At 45.3% G+C, this 15,556-nt stretch overlaps 1 protein-coding gene across 1 annotated transcript in view; it reads left to right on the forward strand.

Annotated features, from left to right (window-relative positions):
* The window catches only part of LOC144819969 (cilia- and flagella-associated protein 337-like), a 235,564-nt gene that overhangs the window by 112,857 nt on the left and 107,151 nt on the right, over positions 1-15,556 (forward strand). The window contains exons 9-10 of the mRNA XM_078677647.1: positions 194-299; positions 14,061-14,212. Coding sequence (XP_078533773.1) covers positions 194-299; positions 14,061-14,212 — 258 coding nt within the window. The remainder of the gene's footprint in view (positions 1-193; positions 300-14,060; positions 14,213-15,556) is intronic.

Below are 15,556 nucleotides of genomic sequence, written 5' to 3' on the forward strand. Positions count from 1 at the left end.
ACATGCAAATAGCTCCCTGTTTTCCTATAAGGAGCTCCCTCCATGCAATAATTAAAGAACTCCCATAAATGACTCCCTGTTGGATATTGACTATGTATGTTTAGGAACTGAAAGAAAAAGGTCTTAAAAGCTAATAGTAATATTGTACTGAGATGATAGACATCAGTGTTTAAAAGAGGTCTTCTGTTCCTAGCTGGCCTACGGGTTTACTCAGAGGACATCATTCCCCCATTGGCTTCCTGCGTATAGCGGATGGAAACACTAGGATCTATTCGGTGTCCATGGACAGCAATGTGATGGTCAGAACCTATTTTTTTCTACATTTGTATGAATGAAATAATAATGAATAAGGAATGTTGATAGTTGTGTACTAAATGCTCAGCTAAGCACTATGCTCCACATCACTAGCACAGGTGAAATTGGAAGGATCACAGGATGAGCCGTTTAAATCCATGTTAAATTGCTTATTATTAGCATTGCCCTGATAGGCCATTCTCATGGTTTCAGTCCTCTTCAAGCAACAGAAAACCCATCTGCGTTATTTAGATAATTGTAAACAGAGCAGCAAAAAACATAAGGCAGAGATAAGAAAATCGAACTGCATGAGAGATAGCAGCAAATGAACAATGGAAATACAATTGATAAATAAAATAGCAATACAAATACTACTAATAACTATTTAGAAAGGACACAAACTGAATGGTCTCTTTGTGGTTACACAATGGCCGTTGGTATTGCCCACCTCAAGGGTACTGCGCTCATGTATTCATTTTTTCATTCAGGTGTTTGTAGAGCACACATCTAGGTAGGACATAAGTACATTAGCATCATGGAGATGTGAAAATGATGAAATCTTAAAAGAGGGTTTTAGGCCAGTGCCCTTCAATGGCAATTGCAGTGAAGTGGTGTCACTATTTACTCATTTTACAGTTGAGCTAATTTTGCCCCATCATTGGTGTGTGCTTGCAGGCTCAGGTCTGTGTCTGGGATGAATTCAAGGGATTTGTCAGACTCTATAATGACAGAGTTACAGTTTAGAATTGATGTAGAGTCCAGCCATGTTTGAATCAGTGAAGGAGTTTTGTGGGTATAATGGGACAACTCAGCCTTCAGCGGCTTAAGTTTTAAGTGGTGGTAGGATGCCCAGTTGTTGATGGATTCTAGAACTTTGGCCATGGAATCCATATCTTTGTGGATGAGAATTTCATTGACTTTTGAGTGTCACCCACATAGAAGTGAAAGGAGATACTTGGAACGTTGAGAGTGCAGGGTAGAGACTCCACGCAAAGTTTAAAAAATGTGGGGGACAGGATTGAGCCTTGGGGAGCTCCTTGTTATATCATAACAATGTCATAGAAGCAGTTGCCATTTTTTCATCAGGTAAAGTAAATTGTTCAAATAGGAAGTGTACCGACTGAGGACTATTCTACTGGTTCTCAATCTGTTCCTGATAGCAGTTATAAAAGTATCATGGCTAACCATGTTAAAATTGAGGGTAAACAACGTTTACCACAAATCTTTTTCCCCACAGGGAATCACAACCCGGTCGTTGTAACAACCACGTTGTGATTCCGCATACCATTCCTCCGCAAGTCGGAACAACGACTTGCCCGGGGGGGGGGGGTGTTGGATTTTAAATCCCTATTGTCTGCACAGACTGGAGTTGGAATAGTAAATTATACTATTCCAACATCCAGCGCCCCCCCTCCGCAAGTCGTTGTTCCGACTTGCGGAGTAATGGTATGCGGAATCACAACACGATCGTTGTAACGACCGCGTTGTGATTCCATGCAGGGAAAAAGAATGCGGGATATCAACGTATATTCACAACAGAGAGATTTAGAAGCACTGGGAGACATGAATCAACCTAATCAAAGAAGTGGAGAGCATCAACCGCAGTTTTAAGGCTAACAGTTTCAGTCCTGATGGTAGGTCATCCAGTAGGTTGCGTGTAAGTTGGAACTATAGGCAGCTCTCAGAAATTTGGTAGAAATGGGAAATTGGAGACAGGAGAAAGTTGATTAGACCTGTTGGTATTTTTTTTTTTTTATAAAGGTGAGACCTGACCTATTTTTAAACCATCACGAAAGGTCCCTTGGGCTAAGCAATTGTTAAATAAATTGCAGCTGTATGGAGTGACCAACAGTTTAATTTCCTTACGAAGCATTATGGGAATGCGCTCAGCCAAATTTGAGGCATCGTTGGTCATATTAATTGTTCTTTGTTATTATGGGAGAACCTTCTCTAAAGAAGGTCCATGTTATCTAGGCTTTTTGTGGGGCAATACTGCATTCCTATACCTCCAAGGAGTGAAGCAAAGATGTATTCTTTACCTTTTCAAACAAATATGTTCGAGAACTCATCCTTTTTTGGAAGCCTTGAGTGTCTCCTCTGGATGTGACAGTATGTGACATTTGACAACCTCAAATACCTTGTTTGAACAATTTTTTGATTCATTGGCCTCTTTTTTATGTGGCTGGATTTGGCTTTAAAGATTCGTTTTTATACGTATCAGTATATAGGTTTCAAGTTAAAGTTTTACATTTGACAGGGAATACATTTAAAGGTGAATTTGTATACATATAACTAGATACTGATAGTCCATAATGTTGAGCTTCTGAGATCTCATCAGTGGCCTTGACTCTTGGGTAGATATGTGGCTTTCCATAGAGGAGACAGTATTTCCAGAGGAATTCTAACACACTATCTGGCAATAGAATGCCACATAACCAGCAAACCACTTGTCCAGCTCTCATCCCGTCAATTTCAAAAGAGACTTTCCCTCCAGGAAAAAGACCTGTAAAGACAAGAAAACAAACTCCTCGTGGTGCAGTATTTACCAGGTCCATGGTGGCAGCAGGTCATTTCTCACCTCCTAATCAATCAGAAATAAACACATTTTCCATCTAGAAAGCATTCCTAAAAGGAAAGAACCCCCATCCCTTAGGGTTTGATGCTTGCCTGTCACTCTGGCAGAAGTAGGTTGCATGCTAGCACTCTGACCACTTTAGAAACAAACAGAAGGCTGAATACACACTTTTTCCATATGATTACTTGACAATCCTCATATGAGAATCCTTATCTTGGGATGGACAATGACAAAGGCGTTATCACTTGGCATGGTAGCTAATGACCAGAACTCTATCCTCTCGTACATCATGTAAAGTCCACTATTTTTATGATCCCCAAAAGCCCAAGCAAATCCCCCATACTCACATCTATACTCAAACACACCACACATCCAAGACTCACATGCCACTAAGTCTTCAACCAGCTTACCTATAACCCACAATCAGATCACCAGGAACAAACCACCACCAGGCAAGAAACTCCAACTCATAATAATCAACCGTCATTCAGCAGTCTATCATGAAGCTTAAATCACCACACGCAAAATCTTTGCTTTTCTCATTCTATAGACTTGGCTCTACCTTAACTTCATTCTCATTCTGGACCTTCCTGTTCACACTGTCTACAACATGCATGACTTAGACAGCACACAGTAGGCCTATAGAGCCCTCGCTGTCACCCAGGGATATTCATATACTTGCCCAACCCAAGAATCCTACAAACTCACTTTCGTGAAGCTACACACTTGCTGCCACTTTCCATTTTTGCATTGTAAACCGTCAATGTCACCCTTATGCACAAACCGCCAGGAAATCGCAACACCTTCATCAAAGAATTTGCTAACCTCATAAACAACACTTAGATCAATCATCCCAACAATGTAATACAATATTATGGTAGTCAGAATAACACTGGAAATAAATATTATGTCTTAAATATTATTTACTAAAATTTCACTCTCTCTGAGTTAATAATAGGAAGTATACACCCAATGGAACAATATTTTGTAAATGTTATTTAGGACACCACCTTCTCCAGTATTGGGGTGTCTTTCATAGATTCACATGCTTGAATATTCCCCGTCGAAGTGGGAGTCCCACTGTAAATAACATAGCAATGTAGCCATAACACAAGCATATATACATAGAGAAAGCAAAACCATAGAGTTTTTCCTTGATAGACAACATATCACTTCTATGATATATCTTAAACATTAGGTTTTGGTCCAAATTCCGGCCAATCAGGCGTCAGCACCCTCTTAGAATGTTCAGGCCCTCAGATTTTCTACTGCACGTTGTGTGAAAGGAGTCTCCCTGAGCTCTGCTCAGTTTTCTTCTCTTTTTCTCTCAGGAATTCAGTTTTTGGAATGTCTTCCACCAAGAAGTCCCTCTTCAGACCATGTGGTTCCTGTGGAAAGCAGAGACTTCATTCTGAAGACCCTCATAAAAAGTGTATATATTGCCTGTATCCTGAACATCAAGTTAAGGGTTGCAAGATATGTAGAACCTTCTCTCAGAAAACCTTGTGAGACAGAGAAGGCCGTCTCCTTCTGTGTTATGTTATGTTATGTTATGTTAAGGGGTGCTTATAGAGCGCACTGTCACCGTGAGTTTCCTGGCGCTAATCTGATACTGAGGGAGGCAAAATGAATTAACCAGATTGTGGGAAAAGCCAGGTTTTTAAGGATTTACGAAATTGAATGAGCGAGTTAGAGGATTTGAGTGAGGGAGGGAGAGAGTTCCAGAATTTGGGGGCCAGGAGAGCAAATCTCCGGCCACCGGTTCTGCAGAGATTAAAGGAGGGGACAACCAGGAGACGGAGGTGAGAAGATCTAAGATCACGTGAGGGGCGGTAGGGACAAATGAGGGATTTCAGGAAGGCAGGGCAAGGGCCGGTGAGGGATTTAAAAGTAAGGCAGCCGATCTTAAAGGCTGCCCTCGAAGTGACCGAGAGCCAATGAAGTTTAGCAAGAAGAGGTTTGGCGGATTGCCATTTCGGAATCCCAAAGGCCAGTCTCGCCGCTTGGTTCTGAACGATCTGTAGTCTAGAAAGAAGGACCTTAGGCAGACCATGGTAGAGAGAGTTCGAGAAATCCAAGCGGGAGAGGACAAGAGCCATGATGACTAGAATCAGGGCTTCGGGGGTTAAGAGGTATGCCACCTTTCTAATCCTGCGCAGCTGATACATGCAGGTAGAGACCACCGTCCCTATTTGGGGTTTAAGGGATAGTTCGGAGTCAATAATGACTCCGAGGCTCTTTACCGAGGCCACGGGAGTGGGGGGGGGACCAAGCTCTGCCGGCCAAAAATGCGGGCCCCAATGGGCGGAGCTCTTACCAGGGAGGAGGAGCTCCGTCTTCCCGGGATTCAGTTTCAGTTGGTTCTGGCTCATCCACGGAAGAATGTGGGCCATAACCGCCTGGAAATTAGAGATAGCGAAAGAAGAGTCAAGAGGGAAAATAAGTTGCAGGTCGTCAGCGTAATTAAAGACGGTGACGTCCCACTGCCTTAGAGAGAAGAGAAGGGGTTGGAGATAAAGATTGAAAAGAAGAGGGGATAAGGAGGAGCCCTGAGGGACCCCGCAGAGTGAACGCTCCCTGGGTGCCCTAAAGGTGCCCAGGCTGACTGTCTGAGACCTCCCGGTTAGGAAGGATTTAACCCAGGCCAGCGCCAGGCCCTGGATGCCGGCCTGCTCGACACGGTGGAGAAGGATGTTGTGGTCCACCGTGTCGAAAGCGGCCGACAGGTCTAAAAGAACCAGGGCCTGGGGGGTGCCCCTGTCAACGCTGACTCTCAGAGCGTCCAACACAGCCAAGATCACTACCTCCGTGGAGTGGCCAGGTCTAAAACCTGCCTGGTTGGCTTCAAGGAAGTTGGAGCTCTCGATGAACTGGGAGAGACAGGCGGTGACGTGGGCTTCCAGGATTTTAGCAAAATAGGGCAGAAGGGAGATAGGTCGATAGTTCGCCAAAGCTGGGGGGTCGGCGCCAGGTTTCTTCAGTAAGGGCACCAGGACGGCTGCCTTAAAGGAGCTAGGCACCGAGCCCAAAGAAAGAGAAGAGTTCAGCAGGGGGAGAATGCTATCAGGGAGAGAAAGGCATATGTCCCGTAGTATAGATGGTGGACAGCAGTCGTCCGGAGAACCTGATTTCACCCGAACGGCCAATGTTGCCAGGGATTTTGAATCAAGAGGGGGAAGGTGTGACAGGGAGAGTGCGTTAGGAGGGGGGCAGACAGAGTTAGAGCCGTGAGAGGTGACCGGGATGGTGTCCTTAATCATAGCAATTTTCTCTAGGAAAAACGTGCTGAGGGCATTGCATGACTCCTGTGTGGGGGCCTGGGTCGGGAGCGTCCGAGAGTCAGAGGTAAATTCGCCAAAGACTCTAAAGATTTCCTTAGATTTACAAGAGGCAGATAGAATTCTGTTAGATACATAGGCTGTTTTAGCTGCAGCGATGGCTTTTTTGTATTTGTTACGAGCAGCCACATAAGTGTCTCTGCTTGTGGGACAGTAGGTTCTTCTCCACTTACGCTCCAATTGGCGTAGCTCCAGGTGTTGGGTTTTTAGTTGGAGATCAAACCATTTGTGGGAGTTACTGTGCCGAGAGCGGGGAAACTTGGTAAACGGAGCAAAGATATCGCTAGCTGACATGAGCCAGCGAGAGATATTACCGTCTAGCTCATCGGCGCAGATATCGTTGGGAAGGGAAGGACAGAACTGAGACAGATGGGAGAGGAATTTAGAGGGGTCGACAGCCCTCCACTTACGGGCGACACCGCCCTCCAGAGGGGGGGCCCTGGTGTTACCATCGACTAGGATTGTAGTCTCGATCAGGGAGTGATCAGACCACACACAAGGAGTGATCTGCGGGCAGGAAGACTTCACCCCATGAATCCAGATGTGGTTGAGGATATGACCACCGCTATGGGTGGGGGTCTTAAGAAGTTGAGTGAAGTTTAGACTTGAAAGAGTCTCGAATAGCTCAGTGGCATGTGGCCCGGCATCCTTATGTTGGAACCAATAATTAAAATCGCCAAAGATGGCGACACGAGGGGTGGAGGTGATGAGATTGGCAAGCTGCTCAGTGAAGGATGAGGGGAAGAAGGGCATAGGGGAAGGGGGGCGGTAGAGAATTATGACCGTGACTGCACCCACCTCAGTTCCCAGACTAAGCACCATATTATCCACTTCGGGGAGAATAAGAGAGGCGGTAGCGATGGTTTTTAAGTTCTTGCGTATTACCGCTGCCACCCCGCCACCGGGACGGCCCCCCAGGGCGATTGGCATTCAACAGGTAGTAGTCAGGGGGTAATGCCGCCAGGATATCAGGGAGGGAGTGGCTACAGAAGTTGAAGACTTCAGAGAACCCTGTCTCTGATGTGGAGAGTGTGTCTTCCATCAAAACTTCTTCATCTTTGAAGAGAACTAGTGAACATCAGAAGACATCTCCTAAACCTAAAGTGATGAAGAAACATCACAAGGATCAGCCTTCCACTTCAAAAGGGGTGAGTACCCCACCTCAGAGTCTTCGTACACCTGTTATGCCCTCGAGATCTGACTCTCAGGCGTCTAAGACTCCATCTGCGCAGTTTCTACCTCAAAAACTGCTCATCTCGTTGACAACTTCATCATCTCTTCCCCCGTCGACGAGAGTTGCCGTCGTCGAGTCTACGTCGATGACTTCGGCATCATCATCTATGAAGACGGCCATGATACTGTCGTCGGCTTCTTCGCCGTCAATGATTGTATCTGTGAAGGTGAGGCCTATCTCGTCGATTATACCTTTGACATCGTCGACCATATCATCGAAGCAGAAGAAGGCTTCGTCGACGCTTGCTTAGCCGGCAGCTGCGGCCTCGTCGACGGTGGCTTCGTCGATGGTGGCTCTGTCGGCTATGGCTCCATCGGCGATGGCTTCGTCGGCGGCGGCAGTCTCATTGGCAGTGGCTCTGTCGGCGGCGGCTCCGTCGACGGTGGCTTCGTCGGCGGTGGCTCCGTCGGTGGTGGCTTCGTCGACGGTAGCTCTGTCGACGGTGGCTTCGTCGGCGGTGGCCGGTGGCTTCTTCGGCGGTGGCTTCGTCGGCGATGGCTTCGTCGACGATGGCTTTAGTTCCACTGAAGTCTTCAAGTCCGCTTCTTCATCAACGCCATTTGTCTTTAGAGGCTCTAATGCCGATTCAAACCCCTTCTCAGCCTCCAGCAGAGTTATTTTCTTCAGATGATGAAGATTCTGAGGATGATGATAGATTCAGGGCGGCTCAAGTCCTTCTGAACTGCCCATAAAATGTCAGGACTCAGATGAGGAGGAAGACCTAGAAGAAGAAGAAGAAGAGGAAGATTATTCAACATGTGGAATGCAACCTGAGCCTTAACCTTTCGTGGCAGAGATGCCTTTGACGCTTATCTCTAATTTGCAGTATATGCTGGATGATTATAATCGCCCTTTTCGGAAGTCAGTACAGACCTCTCCGGCACCTCGACCACCTACTCAAGCCACTAAAAACCCATTGGTGACACCTTCTGAATCAACGACCAGGACACAACAACAACAGACCCCTCATGTTTTACAGGAGGGCAGTGATGATGATGGTGAGAGAGAAGAGGGTGAACAGGATGATAGATCCATACTTTCTGAATGGGACAATTACCAAATTCTGACGCCATCCCCCACTCCAGCTCCTCTTGATTCCCCACCAGTAGACATTCACAGTTTTCATGCGCTCATGGAAAGAGCAGCGAAAAGATTCCAACTTACCATGACGATAACCGAAGAAGATTGCTTCTTATATGATTTTAAAGAGCAGCCTCAAAAACAAGTGCTCTCTATACCCATCATCGATTTCATTTGGCAAGAAGGACTTAAAATCATGCAAAATCCTAATTCTATTCCAGCCATTCTACCGAGGCTGGACAAAAAGTACAAGGCACCCGCAAATACACCTGCTTGTTTAATTTCTCAGACAAAGCCTGATTCCATCATTACTCAGGCGGCACAGCGCCGATCAAGAAATCCTTCATCTCCAATATCCTCACCACCTGACCGTGAAGGTAGGCACCTTGATGCTATAGGCAAGAAATTTTCATCAATGGCAGCAACAACAGTCTGTGCAGCCAATTCAATAGCCATTCTTGCCAGGTACGACCGGCAAATGTGGTCGGACATTTCCGCTCTAGTTCAATTAGTACCAGAATCTTCAAAGGCAGAGGCATTGAAAATTCTTCATGAGGGAGAAAATATTTCTTCTGAAATGATTGACTGCTGCATCGACGTCTCTTCCACTGGTATCCGCCTTTTGGCTGGGGCTGCGTTTCTCAGAAGGCTGGGCTGGCTAAAGGCCACGTCTTTTCGTCAAGAGGTTCAAACAAAAATATTAGACATGCCTTATGATGGGGAATCTTTGTTTGGCCAACATATAGATGATGCCCTTCAAACAATAAAGAAAGACACCAACACAGGCCGTGCTCTTGGAACTCTCCAATTTAAAAGGCAAACTTTTCGAGGCGCAAGAGGTCGTGGGTCCTCTTCCTCCTTTCGAGGTACTTCCAGTCAATATAAACAAGGGCAACAACGATATTCCTCCCAGAGTCAGCCATCGTACAGGCAGCAACACTCGTCATCCTACAGACAATACAGAGGTAAATACTCTTACAGAGGAAAGGACTCTTCCAAGAAACAATGACTTTCTTCACAAACCATTTCTAGCCCCGCCCGATTGTTCACGGGTTGGAGGTCGAATCTCACACTTTTACACAATATGGTCACTAATTACTATAGATCAGTGGGTCCTGAATATTGTATGCAGGGGTCATGCATTAGAATTCCTAAAAATTCCTCCCAATTCTCCACCAAAAGGTCCACCTCCAGCCCATCTGAAGGAATTTTTAAACCAACTCACAATTCTAATAAGGAAAGGTGAGATCGAAGTAGTGCCAAAACTCCAAAGGGGCAGAGGTTTTTATTTGAGATTCTTACTCATAAAGAAAAAGTTGGGAGAATGGCGTCCTATTCTGGATCTACGTGCCTTAAACAAATACATCAAAAAACAAACGTTTCGCATGTTGTCCCTTCAGAAGGTTCTTCCTTTACTTTCTCAAGGAGAATATATGACAACTATGGATCTCCAGGATGCTTATTTTCATCTACCAATTCTGCAAAGGCACAGAAAATTTCTCAGATTCAGAGTAGCCGGAAAGGACTTCCAATTCAAAGTTCTTCCTTTCGGACTTCGTTCCGCTCCCGGTGTGTTCACCAAGGTCCTTGCACCGGTGGCAGCTTACCTTCGCCTGCAAGGAGTACAAATCTTTCCATACCTGGACGACTGCCTGCTAAAGGCACGGTCCTTCGAGCAGGCTTCCAAACACACTCAAATCTGCAAGACCCTCTTTCAGTCCCTGGGCCTCACATTCAACATGGAAAAGTCTCAATTTCGCCCTGCTCAAAACAGACTGTTCTTAGGAGCCATTCTAGACACCAAGCTAGCAAAAGCCTTTGTGTCACACGAAAGACGTCTGCGTCATCACAACTTAGCAGCCTCCCTTCTATTAAAAGAGTCCGCTTCTGTCCGACAGTTGAAATCTTTCCTAGGGATGTTGTCCTCTTGCATCCCTCTTGTCCCTCACTGCTGGCTGAAAATGAGACCTATTCAGGAGTAGGTTGGACAAACAATAGGCTCAAGTTTCAGGAACCTTCAACAATGTAGTCAGGATCAAATTTCGAATGAAAAAAGGTCTCTTGTGGTGGACTCTCAGAAAAAAAAGAATGTCTCTTCAGGTCGTCCATTCCTGATGGACTCTCCAAGCTACACTCTCACAACAAATGCATCTATAGAAGGCTGGGGTGCGCATCTTCAGGGATTAACAGTAAAAGGAAAGTGGAATAGTCAAGAAAGGACCTGGCACATCAATCTACTAGAATTGCTGGCCATTTATCTAGCTCTAAAAGCATTCCTTTCCATCATACAAGGAGCATCAGTGTTGTTTCGAACGGACAACACAACGTGCATGCACTACATAAACAAACAAGGAGGCACAAGATCCATCCTACTGTCCCATCAGGCTCAGCAGATTTGAGATTGGGCGATTCAGCATCAGGTCATCCTTTCAGCAGTGCATGTTCCGGGAGCGTCAAAATAATCTTGCGGATTCTCTGAGCAGGTCTTCTACAGCCAACCACGAGTGGGAGTTACATCAACCCACACTGGATCACATTTTTCGGGTATGGGGTCGCTCGAATCTGGATCTATTCGCAACACATCTGAACCGCAAATGCCTGTCCTATGCAAGTTGGCTTCCCCAACCAGAGTTGTGCGGAAATGCCTTTTTGATGAATTGGTCGACAATATATGCCTATGCTTTTCCACCAATACCTCTAGTTCCCAGAGTTCTTCCGAAAATGAGGAAAGAACCTTGTCACATTATCCTACTAGCTCCCAGATGGCTGAGACAAGCATGGTTCACGGAAATCCTGCTCCTGTCACAGACTCACAGTGTGACCCGATCATTCTTCGCCCTCTTCCGAATCTTCTAACCATGGATCAGGGCCTAGTTTGTCATCCCGACCCAGCATCTCTACGTTTTAGCGGATTGGAACCTGAGCACTATGAATTTCTGAATTTGAACATTCCTGCGGATTGTAGGGAGGTCCTGGCAAAGGCAAGAGCACCTTCAACTGTGAAGACATACAAACTGAAATGGAAAAGATTATGTATATGGTGCAATGGTGCCCAGGTGCATCCTATACATTCCACGCCAGAGCAACTTTTGCCTTTCTTTTTACAGTTGGCAAAGTCGGGCCTCTCATTTGCTACCTTAAAGGTTTTTCTAGCAGCAATCTCACGATTCCGTCAAGATGGCTCTAATTCTCTTTACTCTTCTAGAGTCATTCAACAATTTTTTGAAGGTCTTTTTCGGATGTTCCCACCAATTCGTCGACCACCTCTTCCTTGGCATTTAAACATTGTCTTGGCACAACTAATGAGACACCCATTTGAGCCAATCCATACAGCTGATCTTAAATACATTACCTGGAAAACTTCTCTACTTCTGGCTCTCACTTCCTCACGTCGAGTCAGTGACATTCAGGCGTTTACTACTAAACCGCCTTTTCTTCAGTTTACTAAGGACTCAGTCTTGCTCCGCACCAATACAGCATTCATTCCTAAGGTGCCGTCGGACTTCCACTTCAATGAACCAGTTGTTTTAAAGACATTTGTTCCTAATCCTCAGACACCAGCAAAGAGAGCACTTCATTCTTTTGATATTAAGAGGTGCCTTAAGTTCTACCTTCAAAAGACGGCTAATATACATAAATCTGACCAGAATTTTTTGTGGCCTATGGGCAAAAGCGGAAAGGGCCTCCAGTCACCAAACATCAATTGCACGCTGGATATCTACGGCAATTACCTTTTGCCATCAGCAAGCTGGAAAACCTCTTACTGCATCTGTTAGAGCGCATTCTACTAGAAAAGTTTCCTTGTCTACGGCGCTGTTTGCTGGTGTGCCTCTTCATCACATTTGCAGAGCTGCAACATGGTCCAGCAGGCACACTTTTACAAGGCATTACTGTCTAGATGCTGCAGACAACGCTGACTCAGCCGTGGGACAAGCAGTCCTTCGAAATCTCTTTAAATAAGGTGAGCCTCTGTTGCTTCCCTCCTCCTGCATACAAGGTACTTTCTTTTTCTTTGGTATATACTTCAATCTTTTGTGCTATGTATGGTTATGGTTATCTTTACCACTATTATTATTATCATTAAGTGGAATTAAAAGTACCTTGTATTATTCTAGCTGTACTGCTCACTGCTCTTATTCAAGCATGTGAATCTATGAAAGACACCCCAATACTGGAGAACAACAAAAGTTACTTACCTGTAAACTGTGGTTCTCCAGTATTGGTGTCTTTCATAGATTCACATGCGACCCACCCTCCTCCCCTCAGAGGCTCTCTCTCTATCTCTTGGCTCTATGTTACTCTGTGCTACGAACATTTGAGGGCCTGAGCCTCTGAGGAGAACATTCTAAGAGGGTGCTGATGCCTGATTGGCCGAAAACATAATGACCTAGATATATCATAGAAGTGATATGTTGTCTATCTAGGAAAAACTCTATGGTTTTGCTTTCTCTATGTATATATGCTTGTGTTATGGCTACATTGCTATGTTATTTACCGTGGGACTTCCACTTCGACGACGGGGAATATTCAAGCATGTGAATCTATGAAAGACACCAATACTGGAGAACTACAGTTTACAGGTAAGTAACTTTTGTTCTTATGTTAGACAATATTTTTGGCTAGGCTATTCTGGGCATACATCCACCAACAACCCAGAAGGTGACCCCACCACAAGGAAAATTTCAGCTAATTCCTTGATCTCTTTGACGCCCTATGCATCATCAACCCAATGCAACAACAATCACATGTCTAGGCATCACTTGCAACCTCCGTGATCACTGTGCATGGTCACCCCTCACTTTAATTGGATGGGCTGGAGCATTGCACTATCTTGATCATCACATACCACACACCATTATGGCCCCAGTCTTGAACAGACTACGTTGGCAAAGGCGTAAAACTCCTTGGAATGCAAACTGCAGAGAGAAAGGCACAGGTCAGTCCAACCACCCGGAGAAGGACACACTTTGCTCCAGTGCAGTTCCTGTGCTTATTATGGATAATTGGACTCAGCCATCTGCCAAAGTTCCTTTTGGGTAAAGGAGGCCAACTACTGGAGACTTTGGTATGTGGGAGGCCCAGAAACAGAGTAAATATCACCAAAGAACATAATTTTACTGGAAGACAGTCACATAGGACTCATTTGCTACTGATGTCAGATAGTTATAAGACAGCACCAATACAATTCTGAACACTACGTTGCTAACTCACATGACACCTCACATTGCTCTGGAACCCATTGAGTAACACATCCTTCCTGTAGTTGCAGATCCTACACACACAGCACCAAGTGGTCATGTCACCCTTCCTCCTGGAGGAGGCAATCAGGTATCCTCTTTTGTATCATTGGTAGCACCACAGCTATAAGAAGAGACATGCAGGAGAAATATCTGGCCCTGGCAATTATTTGGACTGCACTTTACAATACAGCTCAATAGAGAATAAAGTTCATGGATTCTGTAGTTTTAAGGAGATAGATAGATCTCACTAATACTGCACCCCCCAACTTAATTTTGTACTGTTCCTTCCCTCTCTGTAGGTCTGGAATATTGAAGATCAGTCCTGTCTACTCAACGTGATACCGAAGGCCAGTGGCATCAAGGGAGAGCTGGCAGCCTGCTACTTCTCACATGATCTGAGGGCGCTGTGCATTGCAACTGACACTATGGCCCTCCTACAGATACATAATGTGTATGTCCATTCAGTGCTTAATTTGTAAACATGCGTGTAACACAAAGACCTCTGCAGCAAAAGTACTAATCTACTGTGCTAGCTACATAAAATACAAATCTGTGATCTAAATGTTACGGGTTGTGCTCTGCACCAGGCACATGAGCCCGCCATGCCATTTTATGATGAGTTACTGTGACTAGACTACACCCAGAACTTTTAATCAACTGCAATAGCCATCAGAGTTATCTTACCACTATTGAACAGTGGAACATGCTGGATACACAAAAATGTCTGCACCATGACTAATTAAGTAAGCCAGAACAGATTTACTATCACGTTTGTCTTTGTTACCAATTTCTTTTGGCCAGTTGTAGGAAGCTAGCTTTTTAGGTAGTGTACCAAAAAGAGGTACGCTATGTAGAAAGTCCAGACGACCCTTATTGTTTTACAAGGATTAAATTAATAATCTCAAATACTCTCTTTTGTTGTAGTGTGGGTGGGAGTTTTAGGGTTATCAGAGGGCAGTGTTAAGCATTTTTTGAACACACAGTCAATAAATGAGACACACACTCAGGGCCGTACTGACTACAGGGCGTTTTGGAATGCTGACGAGCTGGGGACTGATTCAACTGGGGTGGGGCTGATTTAGTTGATGGAGACCTGCGTGTGCTTTGAAGTAAACAAAGCAAAACGAATTTCGTTCAGCACATGCAGGTCCCCATCAATGAAATCATCCCCCAGCTCAGCAGCATTCCAAAATGCCCGGTAGCCAGTCCGGCCCTGCACACACTAAAGAAGATACTTGAGACCAATTTAGAAAAATAATAATGTTATAGTTCGGTAAGTACCCCTTGAAATCGCAATTTTTACAGTAAGTTAAATTGTAGCACACATGCGTATTTATGTGGTAATGCTTTCCTATGGAGAAAAGGGCATAAACTGCATACAGGTATTTGCAATTGTATTCCGGGGTCCCCAAGGTCCTAAGTACCACCAGTAGTTCCAGTTTACCTTCCCTGGAGCGTCTGGGTGCAGAGTGCTGGCCGGATTGGTAGCCTATCGCACTACAGCTTAGGAAAAAGGGGGCACTTAGAAACAGGCTGCAGACGGGGACAAGTCCTGAAGCTCCCAACGGGGGGATCAGTTCATTAGGGTCCTGGGAGCTGGGAAGCACAGTCAGTTGTCGTGGACCCGGGCCGGGTGACTCGGTGTAGAGGATTTTGATCAGCATGGCCCGTGGGTCAAAGGCACTCATGGTTCTCGGGTAGACCTGAAGAGGTGGGCAAAACAGGACAATTGGGCCACTCTCAGTGCTGGTCTCTGCAATGCTGATGTCCCTTATCGGCAGGTTGGTCATTTTGG

This window comes from Lissotriton helveticus, chromosome 2_1 (assembly GCF_964261635.1).
Source record: "Lissotriton helveticus chromosome 2_1, aLisHel1.1, whole genome shotgun sequence".
NCBI classification, from domain to species: Eukaryota; Metazoa; Chordata; class Amphibia; order Caudata; family Salamandridae; genus Lissotriton; species Lissotriton helveticus.